The sequence below is a fragment of the Mustela nivalis genome, assembly GCF_964662115.1.
Source record: "Mustela nivalis genome assembly, chromosome: 14".
Classification (NCBI taxonomy): domain Eukaryota; kingdom Metazoa; phylum Chordata; class Mammalia; order Carnivora; family Mustelidae; genus Mustela; species Mustela nivalis.
Window position 1 is genome coordinate 83,276,613 of NC_139033.1, and position 27,351 is coordinate 83,303,963.

Consider the following 27,351-nt stretch of genomic DNA (forward strand, 5'->3'; position numbering starts at 1 on the left):
TCGCGTTAAAGGAGTATCCATTCATTCCCATTTTATTCAGTGGGTTTTTGGTGGGTTTCTTCCTTTCTTTTGTCATTTTTATCAAGAATGGGTGTTGAGGGGCGCCTGGGTGGTTCAATCAGTTAAGCGTCTGCCTTCGGCTCGGGTCATCATCTCCAGGTCCTGGGATATGGGCCACGTGGGGCTCCCTGCTCAGTGGGAAGTTCACTTCTCCCTCCCCCTCTTCCCCTGCTTGTGTTCTCTCTCTCTCAAATGAATAAATAAAATCTTTAAACAAAAAAATAGAAGGGGTATTGAAATTTGTCAAGTGCTTCCTCATTCTCTGTAGAGATAAATCATTTCTCCTCAGGATAGAAGAGAAGATATGAGAGTCACACTCATGGATACACTGAAAGAAGACCTTTCTTGCAATGCTGGTGTCTGCCCTACTGGGTGAGGTGGGACATGTCATTGTGTCCACGTATTGCTAGATTCTCCATGCTAATATTTTTTAGGAACTTCATGTTGAATTTCAAAAACACAACTGGTCTGTCGTTCTCTTTAGAAGGTTTAGGGTCGTTGTTTTGCTGACTTCATAAAATGAATGTAGACATTTTCCTTCTTGCTCCTGCCTGTGGGGGCTTAACTGGCAAGACAGGTCTCTGGCCTTAATGGCAGGACACACTTCACCTGAGGAAATTTCTAGAAGGGTGTTTGAGGTAAGCCAGTGTTCCTACAATGTTCTTAATTTTTTTCAGTGATTGTTGACACATCTAGATCTTTGCCCCTCCTTGGATCTGTCATTTATATTAAAGGTTGCCAGATTTAGCGAACAAAAATATAGGATGCCCACTTAAATTTGAATTTCAGATAAACAATGTTTTCATTGTATGTCCCATGTAACCCCACTTACATCATCCTAGAGAGTAATTTACTTTATTGAACTTGCCAAATTTGGATGAATGATCTTTTAAGTTCCTCTATATCTGAGCTCATTCCCCCGTTGTCATTCCTTTTGTATGTTTGCATTTTCTTCTTTTGTACTGTAAGCTGTGGAATAACCCATTTTTTTCCCAAAGACCTGTTTTCCTGATTCCAGATTTATCAGCTGTAAGCTGTGGAATAACCCATTTTTTTTTTTCAAAGACCTGTTTTCCTGTTTCAGATTTATCAGTCTCAGTTTCAGTTGTTACTGAGCCTTTCCCCTTGCTTTCCTGATTGTTCTGACTGCTCCTTTACTAACTTTCACTTAGATCCTTTATTCATTTTGATGCTTATAGTTCATGCAATTGTTTCAGACAATGCATTTTCCCTGGATCCTGCATTAGCCATATTCTGTAGGGGCTGGTCTGTACTGTGCCGATGTTATTTTGGGGATACTCTAGCCCTGGTTCTGATTTCCTCTGTGTAGCAAGATGTGCAAAGGAGTCCCTGACTTGGCTGGGTAAGTGGGATCACGGACATAGCTGGTGGTCCTTGTGGGATGTGGGCACCGGCTGGGCAAGTCCCCGAGGGTGGGATGGGCAGGGAGGGAGAGGAGTGGGATTCCTTCGGGGCACCAGGAACCAAGGAGAGCTCTGCACTGCCTCGTAACGGGATTTTTCAAGGCCCATGACTGTCATGAGTAGGGAGTGGGTGGAGGCAGTGGCCGCACCAAGGAGGTGGAGAGGGATAAGGCGAAAGGGCCAGGGCTGAGCCAGGCAGAGGGGGAGAGGGAGGATTGGGTGCCCAGGGTCAGAGACGAGGACACCACACAGTTTCCGGTTGCCTCAGAGCTGGCTTCCGGTTGGGCGTGTTGAGTCTGAGATGCCTCTGGCCACAGCTGACGTGTGGGTATGGGGTCTGATGATCCAGAAACCTGGTACAGAGAGGGGGTGGGGACCCATCAGCCCATGTGTGATAACTGAGCCTCGGGGTGGGGGGACCTGCTTGGCCCTTGAGAGCTGCCCTGGGACTTCTGTTAAGCTTCAAAAGTAGTGTGGAGGGGAGCTCTGTCACCCCGGCTGGTTGTGAAGTTCAGTGAACAAAGTGCTGGACACATCGGGACAGTGGCCAAGGCGCCCTCCCCTAGGGGAGGCCCCCCTGACAGCACAGGGCCAGACTCTGGACCCCACCAGGTCAGAAACTGCACCCTCCCAACTCCTGCTTGTCTCCGCCCACTTTTTCTGCACCCTTGACTGCTGAACCAAACCTGCCCTTCCCAAAAGTCCTCTTCCCACTCCCTGCCGAAGTCAGACTCTGGGAGGAGCTGTGGTCTCCAGGATGTCCAGGTGCAGCAGTGAGCAGCCCTGAGGACCACCACGGAGCACAGTGACGATCGCAGGCCTATTCCCCTTCTCCAAGTCAGCCACCCTGTCCCCAGTCCTTTCTCCTGGAGTCTGTCAGAATACCCCCTTAGACCCTCACAGTCAAGCTCAGATCACAGATCTTCCCCATCTACCCCCTTCTCCTCATGTGTGGTCCCCATCAGGTCCTCATCCTGATCCCTAGCACTTGAGAATGTGAACCTCATACGGCAGAAGTGACAAGTGGGGTGGGAAGCCACGACCAATGGCTCAGCAGTAGAATGGGCCTCAGACCCTGCCAGGTGGAGATGTACTCCCAGGAATCAATGTGGGGCAGGAACCCCAGCTCAGTCCTGTGAGGCACCCTCCGGGAGGGCAGCCCACCACAGCAGCTGGCAAAGCCATTCTCAGCAACTAGGGGCTAAAGGGTCCAGAGCAGTAGTTTTCAACTAGGGATGATTTGGCCACTGCTGGTGGTAGTGGGCATTCTGCATCCTGGAAGGAGAAGCCAGAGAGGCTGCTCAACACACTACAATGGGGGGACAGCCCCCCAGCAAAGACTCTTTCATTCAAAATGCCAACAGTGCTGAGGGTGAGAACATGGGCAATTGTTGGGACTGGGGACCGGGGTGGGGGTCGCAGGTCCTAGTTCACCCGACCTTTTCCTGGCACAGAGGACAAGTTCCAGAGATGGTCCTGGCGAGAGTCAGGGGCAGGTGCCTCTTGGCCACAGCCCTGCCTTCCCACCAACACGCAGGCCCCCGACAGCCATATCGCAGAGGCCCAGCGGGTGGTGGGGTGCCACCTCCGTCCAGGGCTGGCCTGAGTGAGGCCAGCCGGTTGCTAGGTCTCGGTTGCCACACCTCCATGCTGGTGTGTCATGGAGGACTGTAGGAACTCAGTGAGTGTGCTTTCTAAGGGTGCCGTCCCACAACTAGACCCCAAATCAGGCGGAGGTCCACCATCCTCTTTAATGTTGGACTAGACAGTATACAGGTGGGGAGTGCAGTCTGGGGCAAGGGTATGCCACAGCCCTGGGTGAGAGGCCTAGGGAAGACTTGGTGGGGGCGGGGGTTGTCAGGGGCAGGGCCACAAGGGGTTCTGGGAGAAGGCTCAGCCCCCACAGTCATCCATCTTCCAGGCTGTCCCCACCTCTTGCAGCCCCAGACTGACCCTCCACCAGAAGGTCCAGATCCTGGTCCCAAGGCCAAGGCCAGGCCTGGGCACACACTGGTGGTGGGGCCGGATTGCAGCTCTCAGGAGCAGTCTCCTCAGTAGCCTGAGGCCTCCCCACCTTTCCTCGGGTCCGCTGCAGCATACACACAGGCCCCGTCCTGGGACACTGCCTGGACCACATTCAGGAAAAAGGGATTCCTGGTGTGGTTGTGGCCCCTGGCCTGGAGCCCCTTCTGCACTTCCTGGAGGGGAGAGAAGACCAGTGCACAGGTGAAGACAGCTTAGCTCCACCTGTTGAGGGCCTAGGGCCCGGGCAGAGAGAGATCTGTGTCCCAACTGAGGAGGCAGGACTGGGCATCAGTGGTGGTAAGGATGGGAGGACAGTGGCTCTAGCCTCGTTTGGAGGGCCTGGAGTCCATGGCCTCCCACAGTAAGTCCCAGTGGAGAAGCCAGGCTCTGCGGAGCATGGCAGAGAGAACATCACCCAGGCCAGAAGGAGCTTGAGATGCAAGACCGTTTCTGGCCTGGATCTGAGGACACCATGGGGAGGACCCTATATAGGGAGGCGGAGCACCTCAGAGTCTGAGAATCCTTAGTCTCCAGGCCCCAGGGCCAAGGTTCTCAGGGATTGCAAACTCCCTTGGAGTAACATTTCCTCACTGTATGGTCCTCAGTGCTCCAAGGGCCATGGGAGGCAGCCTTGACACCAAGAGCCCCTCACCATGGACAAGGCAGCTTTGAGGACCTTAAACTCCAGCTGGCTATAAAGACCCTAGGCATGAAGCTCAAAGCCTTCAAAAGCTGCCAGACTTTTAAATTAGATCTTAGCAGGGACACCTGGGTGGCTCAGTTGGTTGAGCGGCTGCATTTGGCTCGGGTCATGATCCTGGTGTCCCGGGATCGAGTCCCACATCAGGCTCCATGCTCAGCAGGGAGCCTGCTTCTCCCTCTGCCTCCACCTCTGCCTGCCATTTTGTCTGCCTGTACTCTCTCTCTCTCTGACAAATAAAAAATAAATAAAAATAAATTAGATCTTAGCAAAGGTGGGTGCCTGGGTGGCTCAGTGGGTTAAAGCCTCTGCCTTTGGCTCAGGTCATGATCTCAGGGTCCTGGGATTGAGCCCCACATCGGGCTGTCTGCTCAGCAAGGGGCCTGCTTCCCCCTCTCTCTCTGCCTGACTCTATGCCTACTTGAGATCTCTGTCTGTCAAATAAATAAATAAGTGGCTGCCTTCAGCTCAGGTCATGATCCCAGCATCCTGGGATCGAGTCCCACATTGGGCTCCTTGCTCAGCAGGGAGCCTGCTTCTCCCTCTGCCTCTGCCTGTCACTCTGTCTGCCTGTGCTCACTCTCTCTGACAAATAAATAAATAAAATCTTTAAAAAAAAAAAAAAAGACCTTAACAAAGGGCATTTCCCAGCTCAGAGAAGAAGGTGACTATGTATTGGGGCAGGGGTTTGGGGGCAGGGAGTCAGATGAGAGAATTTAGCTCTGGGGACCTGCTTGTGAGGGGGGTAACCCAAGAAATATTCATAAGGACCAGCACTAATGCAACCCCAAGCCTCAGAAGGAAATGACTACTACTCTTACAAATAAACTCACACATGAAAGCTACAAGCCCCACAAGGAAACAGATCACTCTAAGAGAGAGTCTGCAAAGCCACAGCCAGGAAGACTAGCATCTGGAGAGAACAGAACAGAGCAGAAACCAAGGGGCAGAGATGCCGGGCCTGGGAAAAGCATGGATGACACCCTGTTCTCTGCCTCAGGGGCCATAAGACTGGCCTGGCGCCTCCCACACTGAGCTTCTGAATGGATGGCCCCAGAAGGGGAAGTGAGCCCAGCTGAAGAGACTCAGTGGCTGAGATCCCACTGGGGGCTTTGAGCAACATGCACCGAGGCATCAGTCCTGGTGGTGGCAGGGACAGAGGCCTTACCTGGCTGAAGGTGGGCTCATACTCCACATGGCCCTTGCTGTTGACATGTAGGATAGGGGCTGCAATGGCAGTTCTTAGGTCAAAGTCAAGCCACAGCTTGTTTATGATGGCCTGGGGAAGAGAAGGAGAACACAGGATGGGAGGGAGGGGACACTGACCACAGCCACCATACACCAGCTCCTTCCTTCCCCCGCCAGGAGTGGGGATGTTCCAGCCAGGTGCTCCCCAACTCACCTGGGCCACAGCAGAGATGATGAGCTCTCCACCAGCCCCACCAATCACCAGCTTTGACCCCCGGGCTGTGTTGACCAAGATGGAGGGAACCATGGACGATGGAGGCCTCTCGCCTGGAACTAGAGGCCAGGTGGGTGTCACCCACACCCCCACCTACAGCCAGCACCCTCCAGACGCCCCCCCGCCTGCCTCCATCTGTGTTTCCATTCACTGCTGTGCACACTGGGGCTGGCCCAGGAGCTGCCTTGCACCACCTGGCCTGCCCACTTGCCCTCTTCCCACCAGTGTGGTCCTCAGGCTCACCGGGTTGGGGGGTGACTTGGGAGCCCGGGGGACGCCTCCAGCATAGGTCCAGAAGCTCGTTATTGAGGAGGATGCCAGTGCGTGGTGAGTACAGCATTGCTCCAAAGCTGCAGGTGAGGTCAGGTCTGGGCTTGGAGTTCCAGGCTGCGTGCCTGACCCGCTCATGCAAGTGACAGCCCGCTAGCACCCTGGGGCCGCTATTCTCTCCCTGGCACTGCCCCCAAAGATCCCTCTGGGCCGCCCTGTCAGGACATCCTTCTGGATAAACCCCATCCCCGAGCAGGTCCTGGCTCATGGCCACCCGTCAGCAGCCTTCCAGCCAGAGAAGACAGGAGAGTGGCCCTTCTGACGGAAAGGAGGCAGCGAAGAGAAAAGCAAGGTACTGCCCTCTGGACACAAGCAAGGGGAGACTTGGGGGGGGGGGTCGTAAGACCTGCTAAGGGAGCAAAGGAGGGCACCCCGGGGTCAGTCGGGCACATACGGCGTGTTGATGGTGCTGGTGGCTGCCACAGCACTGCCGTCCTCCCCCAGCACAGACACATGCGACGTGCCCATCTGGCGGCCCCAGGTCCCAGCCAGGCTGTAGTGGCTGAGCTGGTGGTCTCCCCGAGCGTCGATCTGCTGGCGGATCTGCTGGGCCAAAGTCTCTCCCAGCAGGTCCTGGGAAACGTTCTGGGGTGGCCGGGCAGGTGGCAAGGTCAATGAGGAGCCGGGGGGCCCACAGAGAAGAGGGTCCCTTGAGAGGCTCTCCCCAGTCTGTCTTCCTCCAGCCCAAGCTACCCCCAGACCCTGCCCGTCCTCCACGTCCTCTGAATTATGGTGCCAACACTGTCCCTCTAATACTTGCCACTCAGGGGTCCCTTCTAGTCTGCAGACCTGCCTCACCCTCCCTGCCCCGGGCCACTGACAGGCTGTCCTGTCCTGAAACTCTGTGCGCCCACCTCCACCCTCACCCAGTCAGACTCCCGGGGTCCAGGGACGGCCTCTGTTCTGTTCATGCAGAACCCTGGGGGCTGGGAAGGGGGCTCTTCAGCGGCCACAGGCCACCTCACCTGGATATCCAAGTGGCTGCGGGGGTCCCACAGCCGCCACCTCTGTCCCCCAGCAAACTTGAGCGTCTCCACGAGGTGATGGTACAAGTTCGTCCTCCCCTCGGACCTGGCCATCGACTCTGAGGAGAAGTTGAACCCTGGGGAGGGGATGGGCGCAGGTCGGGGTCACCCCGTGTGGTGGGTGGACTGTTGGCCCCCCTCAAAAAAGATTCATCCATGTCCTAATCCCCAGAACCTGTGAATACTACCTTATAGGGCAAAGGAGTGAATTTTACCTTATATGGCAAAATGTGTGATTAAATTAAGGATCTTGAGAAGAGCAGATTATCCTGGATTATCCGGAGGGCTCTAAATGTAATCACACAATTAAATGTAATCGTATAAAACAGACACACAGAGAAGAGGAGGAGGCTGTGTGAGCAGAGGGAGAGACACGGGTGCTGCTGCAGCCGCAGCCTGGGCATGCCCGCAGCCACCAAGAGCTGGAGGAGACAAAGAACAGATTGTCCCCCAGAGTCCCCAGAGGAAACACAGATCAGCTGACACCTTGATTTTGGACTTCTGGCCTCCAGAACTAGGAGAAAATAAATTTCTGTTGCTTTAAGCCTCAACTCCGTCACGGTAGTCTCCAAGAACTGACACAGTCAGCCGCTGGCCGCCCCAAACCTGGGCACGACTGGGAACCCCCCCCACCACCTCCATTTGCCATCCTGCAGGCCAGACTTCAGCCCTAGGAGCACACGCTGGCCAGGCCGCTCACCACCTGCGGGGCAGGACTCCCTGGGTGGATGACCTCAACCCTTCAGCAAAGCCCCACTGTGTGGACTGCGCCGGAGACCAGCTCTAGGGCATAACGCCCTGACCCATTTCCACTTGGTGTCTGAGGAGGGGCTGAGCTGGAAGAGGAAGGCTGCCCAAAGCTCCAGCTGGGCTCCGAGACGCCAGTGGGGCAGGACTCTGGGTGGGACGGAGGGGGAGTCTCACCTTTGAGCACGTTGAGGACAAGGCTGAGAATCGCACCCGCTGCAGGCGGTGGCGGTGAGTACAGGGTGTAGTCCCCCAGGGGCATCTCTAGGGCATCTACTACCTCCGGCTGGAACGATGCCAGGTCCTGCAGGGTCAGCCTGCTGCCTGAGGTGAGACGAAAGAGACCCCAAGTATGGATGGAGAAACTGAGGCAGAGTGACAGCTCCTGGTCCCAGGTCATGTGGTGGGGCTCCCCACATCCACCTAGCCTCTTAGAACCCTAGGGGTGATGGAGGGTCTGCGGGCAGTGCCGCCAGGGCTGGGCCCTAGAGCCGAGTGAGGGATGGGTGGACGGAGGCCAGAGGCAGGCAGGTTGGTGGGAAGAGGACAGGGAGGTGAGTGGAAGCTGGCCTCTGACATATTGTGAGGGTAGCCAGCTCCAGGCCCAGGAGCCCACTGTGACCCACTATCGCCAGCACTAATTCGCTGATTTATGGGGCTCTGCTCCCCAGGGGCCCTGACCACAGGGTCCTTGAGGCCAGCAGTGGACAGGCCTGGACGCATGGCCTCCCTGAGTCCTGGGAGAAACTGACATTCCGGCAGGCTTGCGGAAGGGCCTGCCTCACCCCTAGTACCCAGAGCCCAACTCTTTCTCTGGCAGGGGCGGGGGCTCTGGGGCCTCGGCGCAGCTGACCTTGATTGGCAATGTCCTCCAGCAGCGTCTGGCCCAGCGTCCCTGTGTAGAAGGCCTCTGCCCCCTCCGTGGCCACGGTTTCCAGGGTGGCAGCCAGTGCGGGCCAGGGGAATGGGTCCTGAGCCCTCAGGGGTTCTGTGCCGTTGAAAAAGAGCTCCCTGGGGAGTTGGGGGTAGCCTCAGGGTGGGGCCGGGCCCTGGAAGGCAGACACACTCCTGCAGGGGTTCTTGTGGTTTCCTTGGGAGCCTATAGGGAGGCAGTCCTGGTCTGGGGTCCTGAGGAGCTGGTGTAGACATCAGGGGAGATGGCTCCTCTAGGCTTGGGGGGGGCTGAAACCTCTTACCTCACTCATCACCTTGGCCCGGGGAAGACACGCTCCCTACATGGGCCCAGGACACCTCTGGAAAGACTTGGTCAGTGGGCTGGCGTGGATATGGTGGGGGTGGAGAAGGCAGGGCCAGAGGGCAGTGGCAGAGCCCAAATCCACATCCCGGAGTCCTGTCACTTGGATGTAAACTTCTGGCCTGAGCCCCTCTGGTTACATTCTAGCTCAAAGGTCTGTCAACTGGGACAGCAAAGCACTAGCCTTCCCGGCCTTCAGGCCCCCGACACCCACACAGGTCAACCTTCAAGTTCAAGGAGAGGCTGGGTGGAACTGAGGTGGGAGCAAGGCAGACGGGCCAGAGCCTGAACCCAGGAGCTGAGCAGGAGTCTGGGGAGCCCCTGAGGCAGTGCTCACCTCAGGGATGTCTTGTATAAGGAAGGCCGCAGGAAGTCACTCTGCAGGAACTGACTGAGGATGAAGGGCATGCGGTAGTCCCCTCGGAGCAGGGAGATGGTGGGCCTGAAGAGCTGTGCCCAGGGCAGGCGGCCGTGGCGGCGGTGGGCCTCAGCATAGCCACGGAGCTCCCCTGGCACTCCGATCCACTGGGCCCCTGCAAAGCCCAGTGATGTCATGTTCCTGCCCTCAGCCCCATAACCTTCCGCAGGGGTTCTCCACCACCCCACACTTGCCCCACCCACTTGGTCCCCCTAGCATGGCAGCCAGAATGAGCTTTCTGGAGCCCAGACACCTGATGTTGTCACTCTCCGCTCAACTCCCCACATAACCACCCCGTGGCTCCCCACTGCCTTCCCTCAGGGCCCAGTCCAAACTGGCCTCAGGACCTCCCACCCCATCCACCATCCCATCGCCACTGAACCTTCCAGACCTTTGCCAGTCTGGTCCCTCTGCCTGGATTACCACTCCCTACTCAGAAAGCCCTGTCCCAGGAAGACTCTCAACTCCGGGGGGTCAGGACCTCGAGGAGGGCTCCCTTAGCACAGGGTGGCACAGCCTGTCCACAAAGCCCCTTCAGGGGAGTGTTCTAGTCAGCCTCAGTGGCCTGGTAGGATGAGAGGGTGGTCCCTCCAAGGGTCTCACCTGTGCCCAGTGGCTGGGCCTGCTCACACTGGTCCAGCAGACCCGGGACGTAGTTGGCAGGCACTGTCTCCCTGGCATTGATGACTTCCACCTTTCCTGGAGTTGGGTCAGGGCACGTGAGCACTCAGGGGCACTCCTGTGGCTTCTGGGTCTCACCCCACACCATACGCTCCCCTCATATGCCCCTGGCCCTGTTCTAGGCCCGTTTCTCTCTTTGTACCTTGAACTTGACTCTGTGCTGTAGGGGCCAAAAGCAGGCCACCCCAAAATGGACCACTTTGCCTTGAAGATTATTTTTGAGTCCAGAAGAGCTTTCTATCTCCCCTCTACCACTGCCTGAAAGAATTTAGACAGAAGACCTTCTCCAGGAAGAGAACCATCATCATAGACAACTATAGCAGGCTACAAGCTAGGTCGGAGAGACAGGGAGGGACCTTGCGAGGCCTTTGGGTCCCATTGTTTCCCAGTGGCCACGTGCACATTTGCTTAGCAAATGTCTACTCTTCTTTATCTTCCTGTGAATTGCATTCCTTCCCTTTGAAGTCCCAGACCCCTATCCGCTAGACAGCTGATTTTGTCTCTTTGGAATTCCATGTCTGTGTGGATTCCCCATACATAGGAAGTTAAATTTGATTTTGTCCTGTCACTTTCCCTCTTGTCAATTTAATAGTTAGCTAGAAGGACGTTGAAGGGCAGAAGAATTTCCTCCTCCCTGGCAGTGCTCCTATCTGAGATGGGCTGCAGTGGCTTTGCACAGACAAGGTGGGGGACATGGGGGGCACCAAGAGGACCCAGGAAGAGGTGTGGGTGCACGGCAAACTCTTAAGATGTTTGTAAGCACTTCACTGTTAGCGCTTGTGGACCAGCCTGTCCTCGCCATGGGGACCCTCATATGAACTCACCCGTGGTTGCATTGTAGATGGTGAAGATGACCCCTCCGCCCAGGCCCATGCTCTGAGGGTTGACGACTCCAGTGCAGACCAGAGCTGCGATGGTGGCATCCACAGGTGAGCCCTGCTGCTGGAGAATGGCTCTAGGGAACATGACACAGAACAAGAGGTCTGGCTCCCTGGCCCCAGCCTCCCAACATGGGCTTCCTCAGCTGGCATTTACCAGGGAATGGAGACATGTGGGTGACCATCTGCAGCTACCAAACTCTGGGTTAGGTCGGAGACTACATTGGGCTGACCCCTCAAGTCCAGCTGCTCACAGGTCCATAGCTCTCTACAGACTGCAAATCATAATGGCATTTACACTCCCCCTTGCCTTACATAAGGTACTTCTCAGTTTGTGCAGTGTTTTTACAGCCATTGTTCCCTAGTCCCTCCCAGCAGCCATGACTCACTTGCCTGGGCCAGACCCCCCAGTCCCCAGCAGTCCAGGAGCCCAGCCTAGGCAGCTCCCACTCAGCATCCTACTGAGGATACCACAGGTCCCAATCCTTTTAAGACTGGACTGTTTTCAGGTGATCCCAGGAGCCTGCCCTGCCACCAGGGGCCTGGGCTAATGGGTTCCCCAGCCCCTCCTGGGGCTCCAGTGTCTGTGGGAACGTTCTCTGGTCTCAGTCTCCCACCTGTCTGTGGGCACCAAGGGATAGACCTTTTAGCTCCATGGGTCTAGTCAGACTGGCCTGTGTTGAGGAAATGACCTTGTTCCTAGGGCACAGCCCTGAGCAGTTCACTGGAGGCCGCCCCTTCCTGAACACTAAGGAATCCTCCACAAAACTTCCAGGAAGTGAGCATTTAAACCAATTACAGATGGGGAAACCAAGGCCCAGAGAGGGAGTGGACCCCGTTCCCCTCCCCCACCCCATAGGACCTCCGACCTCGGTACCCTCCCTCAGCTCCGGCACTTCAGCCTGACACCCCCCTCCAACCCTCGGCTCACAAGCTCCCCTGAGCCAATGTCCTTGCTCTGGGCCCACCCATGGGCACACATGGCTACAGCATGGACACGCGGTATGTTGGACCGGGAAAAGGGGCGGAAGCCAGCAGCATGACACAACGAAGATGGTCACATCCAGGCAGGAGAAACACAGATGCCTCACAAAATTAAAACACCACATACAAAAACAAAAGACAAACTGGAAAACTATTTAAAAAACAAAAACTTCCCGTCACAAAAGCCTTATGTCACCTGACCCATTATTCCCGGCTTCTGGAAGTGCTTTCTGCATTTGGCTTCCAGGCCCCCACTACCACCTGCCACCATGCTCTGGTTTCTCCCCATTTCCCTCACCTCATGCTGTTGGGGGCCTCAGGCTCAGTCTTCCGTCCTTGTGCACCTGTTTTCTTCTCCCAGATGAGCTGATCTAGGCTCAGGGCTTAAAATGCAACTCTATTCTGATGATAGCCAAGTTTTATCTCCAGCTTAGACCTCTCCCCTAAACTCCAGGCACACCCCAGCCATCCACAAGATACCTCCTTTGGGTGCTTGAGAAGCATTTCATTTTTTGTTTTATTTGGTTTGGGTTTGTTTGTTTCTTTCTTAAGTTTTTATTTGAGGTATTTCACTTTCTTTTTCTAAGATTTTATTTATTTGACAGAGAGAAACACAGAGAGAGAGGGAACACAAGCAGGGGGACTGGGAGAGGGAGAAGCAGGCTTCCCGCCCAGCAGGGAGCCCAATGCAGGGCTGGAACACAGGACCCCAGGATCATGACGTGAGCTGAAGGCAGATGCTTAATGGCTGAGCCACACAGGCGCCGAGGCATTTCCCTCTCAACGTGACCTAAACTCCACTTCCTTCCTTCTTACCTCTGCCCCCCAAAATGGCTCCCTTTCTACCATCACTATCTTAGAAAAGGACACAACCCTTCACCCATTTGCTTAGGCTGTGAGCGCTGGAGCCACTCTCGGTTGGTCACTTTCTTTCATCCCCAGATCCAAGCCACAGGCATCTCTTACTGGGTTATTGCAACGGCCTCCTTGGTCCCCAACATCTGCCATCCCCCTTCTGTTTTAACAAAATCGTCTGTCAAAATGTAAATCAGACATCGCTGTAATGGGAAACAAAATCATTCGGATTAAATTTCCCACAGACCACTAGAAGAGCCAGACAAAGGGAAAACATCCACTTTAAAACATCACGGGGGCAGGGGACGGGGGACGGGGGTTGCGCCTGGATGGCTCAGTCCTTTAAGCGTCTGCCCTTGGCTCTGGTCACCATCTGTGTCTTGGGATCTAGCCCTGCAGCGGGCTCTGCAGGAGCCTGCTTTTTTCTCTCCCTCCGTGCTCCCCCACCCCTGCTCATGTCCTTTCTCTCTCAAATAAATAAATAATCTTTAAAAAAAATAAATAAAGGCATCACAGGCAGGGAAGAAATGCAGGCCTAGAGACAGAGGAGTCTGGCATTTGGAGATAGCTTTCCCTCCTCAAAATGTTTGCCAGTTCTGAAAGAAGGGGCCAAGAAGCCACATAGTGCTTTTGACATCATTGTGTGGCCGGAGCATGGGTGTGCTGGTGAACCGGACTTGCGATGGGTTGTCCTCACTCTGGGGGTAAAACGAGAAACGGGCCAGGCCTGACAAGCCCAGTGGCCCAGCTTCAAATCAACTCTCAGTCAAATGGAATTAAAGTCATTTCAGAATGTTGGTATCCTGGACCTCAAATTATTTCTAACAATTATCTTGAACAATTTTTGACACACTCTGCAAAGGCTGTCTTCAAAATAACCAAGCAAACAAGGCAGTAATGATACAACATAAACAAAGCCCAAGAGAAAGCACAAACAATAGGAGAAAGAGACCCATGGGACCTCCAGATTATGAAACTGTCTGACCACAGATTTTAAATAACTACATTTAAGGATATAAAAGACAAGATGAAGGATTTCCCCAGAGAAATGGCAATGATAAAACATGGAATTAGGAGCTCAGTGCTAACAGTGCATTAATAAGAGATTGGACACACACACAAAAATTTTTTTTAAGATTTTACTTATTTATTTGACAGAGAGATCACAAGTAGGCAGAGAGGCAGGCAGAGAGAGAGGAGGAAGCAGGCTCCCTGCTGAGCAGAGAGCCCGATGCGGGGCTCGATCCCAGGACCCTGAGATCATGACCTGAGCCGAAGGCAGAGGCTTAACCCACTGAGCCACCCAGGCGCCCCTGGACACAAAAATTTTTGAAGATTTTTATTCATTTATTTGAGTGAGTACGAGAGTGACAGGGAGTGAAAGAGCATGAGTAGGGAGGAGTGGCAGAAGCAGAGGGAGAAGCAGACGCCCCGCTGAGCAGGGAGCCCCATGTGAGGCTCTATCCCAGGACCTGGGATCATGACCTGAGCCGAAGGCAGATGCTCAAAGAACTGAGCCAACCCAGGCACCCTGGACACAGATTTTTTTCAAAAAAAGATTAATTCAATACAAAAATATCAAAATCTAAATACAGAAGGAAAAAAAGTAAAGAACATAGAGAAAATGTATTAAGAGACGTAGGGATAAACAACAACAACAACAACAACAAAATATATATATATCATGTGAACATTAACCAACATGTATAACTATATTAATTTCAGCAAAGTAGCCTTTAAGAAGAAAAAAATTATTAGAAATAACAGTGACACGTTAATATCATAAAAAGCTCAACTCAATAGAAAGATATAAAAATCTGGATGTGTGTACACTTAACAGATTAAAAAACATATAAAGCAAAACTTGGCAGCATGCAAAGAAATAGACAAATATACATGGGAGGAGACTAACATACTCTCTCAGAAACTTCTGGAATCAGCAGGAGAAAAATCAGTGAGGCTATAGAAGATCTGGATGTCACCACTATGATAAGATGACTGAGCCGACATGTGCAGGACGCAGCATCCAACAGTCATGAAGCTGAACACACAAGAACGGAACGTTCAAGAACACATAAAATATTTATATAAACATATCAGCAAGTTTCACGGAACTGAAATAATACAAATGACTTAGAAACCGCCTCCACACAGGTGCGCCTTGGTGGCTCAGTTGGTTAAGCATCTGCCTTCGGCTCAGGTCATGATCTCAGGGCCCTGGGATTGAGCCCTGTGTCGGGCTCCCTGCTCAGCAGAGAGCCTGCTTCTCCCTCTCCTCCCTGCGTGTGCTCTCTCTCCCGCTCTCTCTCTCAAATAAATAAATAAATAAATAAAGTATTTAAAAAGAAAAGAAAAGAAAACCCCCATGTAGAACCTTCTTACACTGTTGGTGGGAATGCAAGCTGGTGCAGCCACTCTGGAAAACAGTGTGGAGATTTCTCAAAAAGTTGAAAACAGAGCTACCCTACGACCCAGCAATCGCACTACTGGGTATTTACCATAAAGATACAGATGTAGTGATCCGAAGGGGCATGTGCACCCCAATGTTTATAGCAGCAACATCCACAACAGCCAAACTATGGAAAGAGCCCAGATGTCCATGGACATATGAATGGGTAAAGAAGATGTGGTGTGTGTGTGTGTGTGTGTGTGTGCGCGTGCCCGTGTGCGCACAATAGAATATTACTCAGCCATTAAAAAAATGAAATCTTGCCATTTGCAATAATGTGGACAGAACTAGAAGGTATTGTGCCAAGCAACATAAGTCAACCAGAAGACAATTTTATGATCTCGCTCATGTGGAATTTAAGAAGCAGAACAGAGGTTCATGGGCAAAGGGAGGGAAAAATAAAACAAGACAAAATCAGAAGGGGACCAACCATAAGAGACTCTTAGTCATAAGAAACAAACTGAGAGTTGCAGGAGGTCGGGGGGGGGGGGATAAGGGGATGGGGTAACTGGGTGATGGGAATTAAGAAGGGCACGTGATGTAATCAGCACTGGGTATTATATAAGACTGATGAATCACAGACCTCTACCCCTAAAACTAATAACACACTATATGTTGGGGAAGGGAGGCAGTGGGTCTGAAGAATTCCCACATTCACCACAGGGCCACACAGGGAAGCCTGGAGGACCAAACAATCTGAGAACCTTTACTCCGAGGAGTGTTAAAGGTTGGGTTTGGCACCAGATTATGCGTGAGTGAAAGGGAAGGCCAAGGGAAGACATGCTGCCAAATAGCTCTGGATCCTGAAAACTCTCAAAACGAATAAACCAACGTTCTCCTTCAGGGCAGAGGGAGCAGCCCTGATGAGAAGCTGCTTTAGGAGAAGCAAACGGAACGGGACTGGAACCACAGAGGCAAAGGAAAGAGAAAACAGTTATCAGAAAGTAGGAGACCATATATATTTCCAATCATTTTGCAGAAACAGCAGAAGGAATTCAAGAGCCATGAACTGATAAAAACTGTTTTGACCCGCCTTCCAGCCTAAAAGTATAGGAAAATTCATCTTGCTTGAACGTGAACAAAAAAAAAAACATGTTGAAGTCACACCCCATACCAGAAAGACAAGCTTACAAATCAGATGTAAACAGCAAATTAGTATTTCAGGATGTGCCAAAATAAGTTAAAAGGATTACAGAGGCAATGAAGGGGCAGCAGACATCAGAATTAGAAAAACTGCCCATGAAGAGACTGGAAAAGAGGAATTAAAAAACAAAATTATAGGGACACCTGGTGGCTCAGTCGGTTAACTCTCCACCTTCAGCTCAGGTTGTGATCTAGGGTCCTGGATCGGGCTCCTTGCTTAGTGGGAAGCCTGCTTCTCCCTCTGGCTCCTGCTCCAGCTGCTTGTACTTTCATTCTCTCTCTCTCTCTCTCTCTCTCATAAATAAGTAAATAAAATCTTTTTAAAAATTATAGAAAAAAAAACCAAAATTACAGAACTCAGGAAAGAATAGAACATAGGAGAAAAAACTCTCAGAGATGAAGGCTGTGGGGCACCGGGTGGCTCAGTGGGTTAAAGCCTCTGCTTTTGGCTTGGATCATGATCTCAGGGTCCTGGGATCGAGCCCTGCATCAGGCTCTCTGCTTGGCGGGGAGCCTGCTTCCCCCTCTCTCTCTGCCTGCCTCTCTGCCTACTTGTGATCTCTGTCTCTCTGTCAAATAAATAAATAAAATCTTTAAAAAAAATGAAAAAGAAATGAAGGCCGAACAAAGATAAACACAGAGCAAATACCTACAGAGGTTCCCTAAATGAAAGAGAAGATGAAAAGGGGAAATTTTTTAATGAAAAAGAGATTTTAAAATACAAAAGATAGGCAAGAATATCAAATGTAGGGACGCCTGGGTGGCTCAGTTGGTTAAGCAGCTGCCTTCGGCTCAGATCATGATCCCAGGGTCCTGGGATCGAGTCCCACATCAGGCTCCTTGCTCGGCAGAGAGCCTGCTTCTCCCTCTGCTTCTGCCTGCCTCTCTGTCTGCCTGTGCTCGCTTGCTCTCTCTCCCTCTGTCTCTGACAAATAAATAAAATCTTTAAAAAAAAAAAAAAAGAATATCAAATGTACACTTAATAGGAGTCCCAAGGTGGAAATCCAAATCTTTGGGACAGAATGAATAATAAACAATATAATTCAAGATAACTTTCCTGATTTAAAGAGAAAAAAAACACTATAAAATTTACTCTGTATTGAAAAGGGCACTTCACTACATTAGGAAAATCAATTCAGAATAGCCAACACTGAGGTATACTCTAATAAACCTATCAGACTTTATTAACAAAATTTTTTGGCATCTAGATAAAAAGATTAACTCTCTTACAGGAGAAAGAAAATCAGATTGCAATCAGACTTTTCAACAGCAATGCTTTGTGCCAGGACTGAGGAAGGGTTATAATCAACACATTCAAGGAAAGGAAATGTGAACAATGATTTTATATCCAGCTAAACTGACCGTCACCTACAAAGGCCGCAAACTATTTGTTATGAACATGCAAGAACTCAGTGAATATTTCCAGCATGAAAACTTTCTGAAGAATCTTATAGAGAACAGACATCAGACAACCAAAATAACGGGAAAGATTCCGACATGAGTGAGAGTAGGAATTAAATATATAATTACCCATAGATCTTAGACTAAAAATGATAGTTATTATGGAAACGGGATAGCAATGTAATGCTTATTTTTCTGAAAATGGAGGCACAGTACAACCATAAAAATGGAGGGGGGATTTTGTTTTGAGGACATGACTGTTGTCTTTGACTTATGGGCCAGTCAATGGCAGGTTAAAAAAAAATACTCTGGTTTACAGGCCCCAGTATTGATAAAAGCAAAGGTGCCTGTGTTATTGCACATGAAACCAGATGTTTGGCTATGTTAAACGAACCAATGAAAATTTTCTTTTTAATGATTGTCTGGACAGAAAACTCATTTGGTGGAAAGAGAAAATTAACTGAAGACATAGTAGAAACAGCTTTAGCTATTATGGGTAGTGAGGCCTATTGTGTGGATTTTAAAAAAAAAGGAGGATGGGAGTGTGAATGGGGAGGCTATGTAAGAAGTAGAATAAGGTTATTGATTGACGGCTAGGTATTAATTGAGAGTAAAAAGATATCCCATATCCCTTTATATCCTCTTAGGAAAGAAAGGGAACAGGGGAAAAAAGAGGTTTCTAGGTAGTTTCAATATTACTCCTAGTAGGGAAGTCTATAAGTCTAATGGGATAGATGTAGAGAGAGATTTTTATTTTAAGGAATTGGTTCATGTTATTGTAGAAGCTGGCAAGTTCAAAATCTGTAGGGCAGGCCACGAGGATAGAAACTTACATGGGATTTTTTTTTCTTAACCTTTTAATTTTATTTATTTCAGAGAGAGAGGGAAAGAATGAATGGGAGGTGGAGGGAGAAGTAGGCTTCCCACTGAGCAGAGAACCTGATGCAGTTCTCCATCCCAGGACCCTGGGATCATGACCAGAGCTGAGGTTTAACGGACTGAGCCACCCAGGCGCCCCCCAGATGGGATTTTTACGACATAGATTTGAGGCAGAATTCCTTCTCTGATAAACCTGGTTTTGCATTTTAGACCTTCAACTGATTAGATGCGGCCCACCCACATTTGGGGTAATGTTTTATTAAAGTCAGCTGAATGAAATGTTAATCACATCTAAAAAATACCCTCAGAGCAAACTCTAGACTAGTATTTGACCAAACGACTAGGCACCATAGCCTAGTTTAATTATCAGAGGAGCAAACAAATAATATTCCAAAAAAGCAGAATTAAAAGTACCATAATTATACATCTAATATTATAATTGCATATATAACATACAATAAAGATATCAACGGAAATATAATAACCATTATGGCAAAAATACAAGTCTTTCTTGATATAAAAAGCTATGGCAAAAAAGAGACAATAAGTGATATATTTGCTTGTTTTTCAAACAGAAACACAGAAATAATAGCAAAAAGAAAGGAAAGATGGTGGGGTTATGGACATTGGGGAGGGTACATGCTATGGAGTGCTGTGAAGTGTGTAAACCTGGCAATTCACAGACCTGTACCCCTGGGGCTAATAATACATTATATGTTTATTTAAAAAAATAAAAAATTATTAAAAAAATAAAATAAAAAAGAAAGGAAAGAGCAAAAAAGAAAATGAAAAGAATGATATGGAAGTTAAAAAAAAAAAAAAACAGGAAAAAAAGAAATTAGAGACCAATGAAAATTATTCCTCTAAAAGACTAAGTAGGAACAGGATGAAGGTAATGTGAATGAGATCTTTGAGGATATCTCTTTACATAGTTTTGACGTATAGTCAAAAATAAAATTAAAACAAAACGGAAACCCTAAAACAATACAAACTGAAACAAAATAAGCTAATGGTATATTGAACTGATAACCACACAGGAAAAATAATTTAATTTCACCACTGATCTTTTATGTAATATAGCCTCAGGACAATAAAACAAAAACAAACAACAACAAACCTGCAAAGACATCTCAGATTTTACTTAGTAGACTTGTTGTTCATAGTGGTCTTATTGAAGTAATTTTGAAACTATTTTGTGGTTGTTGGGAATAGAGCCAATATGTAAATATACTAACATTGATGGGAACTTCTTTGACCATAGTGGAAGAGACACACAGTGTCAGACAGAGAAAGATGGAAAGAAGCCTATGGTCATGGATCTCAGCTGGAGGTCTTGGTACAGACTCAAGATATTTGTACATTTTTCTGCTTCCGTTCATGGACACAATGTAGAAGCAATGTCTTCCCTGTCTCCGTGAACATCCCTAGCCCTCAGATCTTGGTTTCTGAAATACAATACTCTACTGATTCCTGATTTCAGATCTGGCTGAGGGAATGTACAAGTAGATCTTGGAACATTTGGGGCAGGAAGTCAAGAAAATTTTCTAAGACTAATGGGTTTGTGTAAAAGAATATAGTTGCTGGCTTAGAGTGGCTCCCATTGGTCAAATTTGTGACAACTTGGGGATCAAAAAGAAGAACAGGGATGGATTATAACACAACGAATTGAAAAAATCCTTGAGTCAACAGTGACATTCAAGAACATCTAGGTTGGGGAGGAGGGGATCTTTTTGACAGAAGAATACGAACTCATGAATGTTGAAGAAATGACAGGTTTAGAAATCACCTTTTTGCAAACACGAATTTATTCAGACAAGGACCAAAATAGATGCTAAAACAGGGGGTCAGGTGTTGTTTGAAAAAAGGATATTCATCTGGTCTCAAAGTATCAGACCATATATTACTAATTTAATAAAGTAAATGATAGCCTTACAATGAAGAGATCTAGAAGATACCACCTTCATGAAATGATCCAACTTAACATCACTAATGATGGGGGAGCTTTCGTGTTGAACCAGAATCTGATAATGAGAAAATAATCAGACAAACCAAGATTATAAAGCAAGGCTGTGATTCAAGGGGACAGGCTTCTTTAAAAATGTTAATGTTATAATGCACCTGGCTGGCTCAGTTGGTTAGGCAGCTTACCCCTGATTTCCATTCCAGGTCATGATCTCAGGGTCATGGGATTGAGCCCCACATCAGGCTCCAAGCTCAAAGGGAAGTCTGCTTGAGATTCTCTTTTGCCTCACCCCCTGCCCCTCCCCCCACTCACATGCTCTCTAAATCAATCAATCAATCAATCTTTAAAAACTGTTAATGTCATAGAAGATCAGTTTTTTAAGAAGCAAGGGATAGGGGCACCTGGGTGGCTCAGTTAAGAGTCTGCCTTCAGCTCAGGTCATGATCCTAGGGTCCTGGGATCAAGCCCCACATCAGGCTCCCTGCTCAGTGGGAAGCCTGTTCTCCCTCTCCCATTCTCCCTACTTGTGTTCCCTCTCTCACTGTGTCTCTTTCTGTCAAAAATAAAATAATAAAATGAAATAAAATCTTTTTTTTTTTTTTTTTAAAAAGCAGGAGATAGTTCTAGATTAAAGGAGACTTTAAAAAATGATGATCACTGGGGCGCCTGGGTGGCTCAGTGGTTAAAGCCTCTGCCTTTGGCTCAGGTCATGATCCCAGGGTCCTGGGATCGAGCCCCACATCCGGCTCTCTGCTCAGCAGGGAGCCTGCTTCCCCCTCTCATTCTCTCTGCCTGCCTCTCTGCCTGCTTGTGATCTCTGTCTGTCACATAAATAAATAAATAAATCTAAAAAAAAAATGATGATCACTGATTAGATACTGGATCTAAAGAGATATCTAAAGAGATAGATTATAGATAATAGGTGACAGGTTTATTGGATCAACTGGGAAAATTTGAATTGGATGAAGTATCAAATACTACTATTATATCAAGGTCAAGTTTCTTGAGGGTGATAATGGTATCAATGTTATATAGGAGACTGATCTTATTCATAGTAGATATGTACCTAAGTATTTAGGGATAAAGTGCAATGATTAATGCAACTTTTAAAAAATGTAGATAGATAACATATGGACAGAGAGAAAATGAGGTGAAACATTAACAATTGGTGAACCTAAGTGAAGTATAAGTGGCATTCTTTCTCTTTTTCTGTGGGTTTAAAACTTTTTCAAGATAAAAACAGGGGTACCTGGGTGGCTCAGTCAGTTAAGCATCAGACTCTTGATTTCAGCTCAGGTCATGGTCTCAGGGTCATGGGATAGAGCCCTATGTTGGGCTCTGCCCTCAGTGCTGAGATTACTTGAGATTCTCTCTCCCTTTCCCGTTGCCCCTCCAGCTCATGCTCTCTCTCTCTCAAATAAATACATAAATCTTTAAAAACATAAAAATATAAGCATTGAGGGGCACCTGGGTGGCTCAGTGGGTTAAGCCTCTGCCTTCAGCTTGGGTCATGATCTCAGGGTCCTGGGATCAAGCCCTGTGTTAGGCTATCTGCTTGGCAGGGAGCCTGCTTCCCCCTCTATCTCTGCCTGCTGTTCTGCTTACTTGTGATCTCTCTCTCTGCCAAATAAATAAATAAAATCTTAAAAAAAAAAAAAAAAGAAAGAAAGAAAAGAAAGAAATACCTTGGCTAACCCCCCCCCAAAATAAATAAAATAAAATAAAGTTTTTTGTCCACTTTCCTATCAGGTTTTACATCAAATGCCTACAAATGCAAATTTTACATCAAATGCATTTCTGCATTACCAAGACAATCAAATAATTTTTCTGTCTCCTAAATTATGTTAAACCACCCTTGCATTCCAACTGCATGAGACAGGGCGCAGGATTCAACCTCCCTGAGCCTGTTTTTTCGTTTTGCTTTGTTTTTTAAGTGAACTCTTTACCCGACATGGGGCTCAAACTCATGACCCCAAGATCAAGAGTCATATGCTCTACCGAGCCATCCAGGCATCCTGAACATTTTCGGCTGTGAGGGGGAGCAGTCCTAGTTCGCAGAGAGCTGTGTGCAGAACAGTCAGAGATTTCTGCCACGTCTGTCCCCGAGGATCCAAGGGGCTGCTGTCACCACCACTGCTGTCACACACTCAGCCAGGTAGACAGACTGCCACATGTGGGTGCCCAGTGTCCAGGCACATGGGCAGTTTCCACAGGCATGGCCCCAGAGGGGAGGAAATGCAGTCATTTCCTGGGGAGCTGGCCAGGAGTCCAGAGAACCACGAGGGTCATAGGAGCTGGGGCGGAAGGAAAGGGTGGGGTCACACCCTAACCCCTATGAGCCTTCCCCACCATAGGCTCCCTGTTCTGACTCCAGGCCCTAACTCGGGGTCCTGAGATGCTGACCCATACTCCAGTCCAAGCCAATGTTAACAGTTAACAGTCAGGCCGCTGACATCGAGGGAGCACCTCCTACTGGCAAGGCAAGCTTCATGCGTCCCCCCCACCCCCATGAGGGAAGTGCTGGCATGAGTCCCGTTTCACAGGTGAGGAAACTGAGGCTCAAAGGTTGCAACCACTTGCTACAGTCCCTGCTCTCCTCTGTGCTAAGAGCATGACCCCCCCCAGACCACTGGATGGGGCTGGTGCAGCTGATAAGACCCAGCTCTCAGGGCCAATCCCATCCCCATCTTTGCAGCCCAGACTCCAATGTTCTGGAGCGCTCTGGAGCGCTCTGGACCCCACCATCCTCTTCTTCTTCTTCCTTTTTTTTTTTTTTTTTAAGATTTTATTTATTTATTTGACAGAGAGAGATCACAAGCAGACAGAGAGGCAGGCAGAGAGAGAGGAGGGAAGCAGACTCCCCACTGAGCAGAGAGCCCGATGTGGGGCTCAATCCCAGGACCCTGAGATCATGACCTGAGGCGAAAGCAGAGGCCCCAACCCACTGAGCCACCCAGGCGCCCCCCGAAGGCAGATGTTTAATGGACTGAGCCACCCAGGTGCCCCCCCACCCCACCCATCGTCTTCTACAACTACTCCCTTTACGAGTAAAGCTCTGGCTTTTACAGGCCTGCTAGAGGCTGGGCAGGCATTTGGATCCAGGATAGGCGATGGAGGGCTCTGGGAGGACCCCACCCCTCCAGCAGCTCGGGACAGTTTCCTCCCCTGCAGGGGCAGCAGAGGACAGTCCCAGCTGGGCCTGCTCACTCTGTGACACCAGGCAGCTCCCTTCTGGACAGACCTAGTTTCCTTATAAATCAAGTTCAGCAATGAATCCCACTGGATTCTGGGAAAAGCAGTGAATCGTTCCACTGAGGATCCTGTGGGACGGCAGGTATTTCCAAGTGGCCACAGCAGACACATGTCACAAACCTAAAAGCCACCACTACCCTGAAGCTCATGCAGTCTCCCTAAAAGACGAGCACTTACTCTGAGCCTCAGAACACAGAGTTTGCACACAAGCTTAACACGCTGGGACCTAGTGCTGGAAGATGATAAACTAGAGAGCAAGGGACCTGGTTGGCACCATGCGTCTATACATTCCTCATGGTGCTGGGTCCTCACTCATGCCAACCTAAGAACCTTCCCCCAGAGACGCCTAGGTGACTCAGTCAGTTAAGGGTCTGCCTTAGGCTCAGGTCATGATCCTGGGGTCCCAAGATCAAATCCCACATCAGGCTCCCCGCTCAGTGGGGACTCAAAATCTTAAAAAACAAAAACTAAAAACAAACAAAACAAAAAAAAAAACCTCCCCCAGGAGGCTGCAGCAGAAGGCCCAACCCCAAAGGAGTCAACCTGGTGCTGGCTGGGGAGGAGAAGACTGGGTCTGGGAGGCCCTGCTGGAGAGAAGGGACAGCGATGGGAAAGCGGGGGGACAGTGGGGAGGAAGGAGAGGGGGCTTCAGACCGCCAGCTTCCTTCAGAGCCTGCAGCAGCATGGCCAGGAGCCCTCAAGGGGAGGGATCTAAGCCAGGAGGTCCCCAGCCCAGCCAGGGTCTCCTGTTCCATGTTCCACATCAGCTGGGGCCAGCTCCAGGCTCCCTCCCACTCCGGGCTTCTTAAAACAAGAACAAGAAGTGGAGAGTGCTTTCCAACAAACACAAAACACAGGGGGAGAAACCACATCCTCTCTCCTCACCAAGGAAACTTGCAGAGGGCATCATGGGCTCCGAGCAGAGATCCCCCCAACACTGACCCTCACATACACAGCAAGACATGCCATACAGGTCCCCCCACAGAGTCTCCGGGAGACACAATGGGCCCAGACCCCCCACAGAGAAAGGTGGCAGTGGCTCCCACTGCCAGGGGCCACATCCCCATCAGGGGTCTCTGGGGTCTGAAGCCCCAGGCCCTGTTTGCCTCTTTACAACTCTAGGCTCTGGTGGGCTCGGCACCTCTGCATGCTCTCCAGAGCATGGAGGGGAGGGGAGGCCCCTGGGGAGGCCATGCCGCTGGGGCTGCCACCCTCATCCTTGAAGGAGCCCTGAGGGAGGGGAAAGAGGACCAGGTCGGGAGAGACAGGTGGACAGACAAAGGGAGGAAGGAACGAAGGAGGAGGCGAATGAATGAAACAGAAGGTTAAAGTTTGCAGGACCGAGGAAGCCAAAACAAAGGTGGCACGGAATGCCACCTGGGTGAGGACTTGGCCACGCTCCCCCTTGCTCCGGGACTGTCCCCTCGGCTTACAAAGCACTTCTGATCCTGACAATGATCCATGAGGCAGTTATTCCAGGAAACAGACCCAGCCAGCCGGGAGGGGGATGACTGCTTGGGCTTCTCACTAGCCTGGGCTGGGTCCAAGAGCCAGGAGGGGTGTCCTGCTCTATTCTGCCCCGGTGGGCAGAGGAAGCCTTCCATGGGCTGGGCTTCCTGGAAAAGGGCTGGAAAACACCAGCTGGGGCCCCTCTCTAACACCCACCTTGCACTAGCCCCAAACATCCAGCAGTCCCTGGCTGGGCCCCAGGCCCAGACATCGGAAGGGAAGGCAGTAACATGGTGCTGGCCAGGACAGGTTTCCCAGGTCCTGGGCCCGGGTGAGAAACTGGCCCTGGACAGCACTGAGTGCACACTGACAGGCCAGGTCTTGCCCTCGCTTCTGGGAAAAATCCCCAGCTTTGGAGAACAGCTGTGGCTTCTCTAAATGGCCAAGCACTAGTCATCAGGATCAGCCTGGGCCAGACCGGTGACACTGTGGTGGTGCCCTCTCCGGGTCTCCTGAGACCCGGAGCTAGGAAAAGACTCATACACCACATCTGTCAATATCCCCAAACCCCTTTCTGTCTCATGCACACACCTGCCTCTTGCTCTGTGGAAGGGTCCTGGGGCTGCTTCCTTGCTGGAAGTTGTGCAGCCCCCACTATGTGCACACACATGCACACACACACATACACACACTTATACACACACCTTCTCCGCACTCTCACCACCAGTTACAGAGTCTCCAGGAGGGGCCAGCCACTGAGAACCACCCAGCTTCCACCCACATCTTACTCACCGTCCAATGTCTGAGCAGACCTTGGAGTCAGCAGCGACTGCAGCGCGGCTAAAGGCCTGGGGGCCACAGCTGGTGTGGCGGCGAGAGAGGACCACGGCTGGCACAACAATGGCCAGGGCCAGCCCCAACCCCAGCAGGACCATGCTGGCCGTGACCCTGCGGCCTTGGGCCATGGCTCTGAGGCTCAGAGTGGAGCCTCAGGTGGACGGACACACAGGTGGGTGGATGAATGCACAGATTCACGGGTGATGGGACAGATGAACAGATGGAAGCCAGAGACAGACAAACGGATTGACAGGCTAGACAGCTGAACATAGGCTAGGAAGAGAAGGACGGTCAGAGAGACACTGGACAGAGACAGGATTGCAGACAGATGGACAGACAGGCTTACAGATGATTGGAGGCCCCTGGGCGGACCGATGGGCATACAGACCAGCCGCCAGCAGCGACAGGGCTGCTGTCCTGCTCAAGCGCCTGCTAGAGGCAGAGCTGGCCGCTTGCCTGAACTTCCAGTTTTCAGCCCCTGTTCTTGGCCCTGGCAGGAGGCCAGGGAGCAGGGCGTTTATGGGGAGTTTTCCTCTCAGAGAGGAGCAAGCCACCACTGTTAACTCCCTCATTCCCACAGCCTGCCCAGGGCTATCCCACCCCACGTGCTTGGGGACTTGGCACCTCCCGCCCCGAGGGAGCCAGGACAGCAGGACTCAGACCTGCCCTGTCCCCTCCCCTGGATCCGCCACAGAGGGACAAGGGGGCTGCATGGGCACCCCACCTCCCACCTCCTTGGTGGGGTTGCGCCCAGCAAGATTTCCTCAGCATCCCCAGAGCCAGAGGACACTGAGGATGTCTGGGGCCCAGACATGGGGCTGAAGAGGGCCAGAGACAGAGGGATTGGAGGACCCAAGGCAATGTCACTCAGGATCCGGGTTCAAGTCCCAGCTCAGTCATGGCCTAGCCAGGAAACTGGTGTGACCAGGAGTGAGCTCAGCTTCCTGATCCACATCAAACACCCAAGACTACAAGACCTCTGTGTGAGGAAAGTAAACAGGGCCTACATCTGGCCCACTACCCACCAGGCCACCCATCCCTGGGGCCTGCTGTCAGAATACCACCATAGGCCTCCTGAGAGTGAGGCTGCCCTCCTATCTGGGTCACTGCACTTCCCTGGCCATGTGTCCGCTT

The 27,351-nt window shown here is 50.6% G+C and overlaps 1 protein-coding gene across 3 annotated transcripts; it reads right to left on the reverse strand.

The window, feature by feature from the left end:
* Window positions 1-1,147: 1,147 nt before the first annotated feature.
* GGT5 (gamma-glutamyltransferase 5) lies at window positions 1,148-26,961 on the reverse strand. 3 transcript variants are annotated; one of them, XM_082697679.1, is made up of 12 exons: window positions 26,173-26,961; window positions 10,952-11,082; window positions 10,050-10,145; window positions 9,366-9,561; window positions 8,627-8,784; window positions 7,951-8,097; window positions 6,967-7,103; window positions 6,396-6,586; window positions 5,915-6,021; window positions 5,612-5,730; window positions 5,378-5,488; window positions 1,148-1,837 (listed from the first exon to the last, which is right to left on the reverse strand). In XM_082697679.1, exons 1-12 carry the CDS (start codon window positions 26,343-26,345, stop codon window positions 1,598-1,600), a joined length of 1,806 nt encoding a protein of 601 aa, XP_082553805.1. In that variant the 5' UTR covers window positions 26,346-26,961; the 3' UTR covers window positions 1,148-1,597. The 3 variants fall into 3 exon arrangements, with proteins under 3 accessions (XP_082553805.1, XP_082553807.1, XP_082553806.1); XM_082697681.1 differs by lacking the exon at window positions 26,173-26,961 and adding an exon at window positions 12,956-13,965; XM_082697680.1 differs by lacking the exon at window positions 1,148-1,837 and adding an exon at window positions 3,217-3,682 and having other exon boundaries at window positions 26,173-26,937.
* Between the last annotated feature and the right edge of the window lie 390 nt (window positions 26,962-27,351).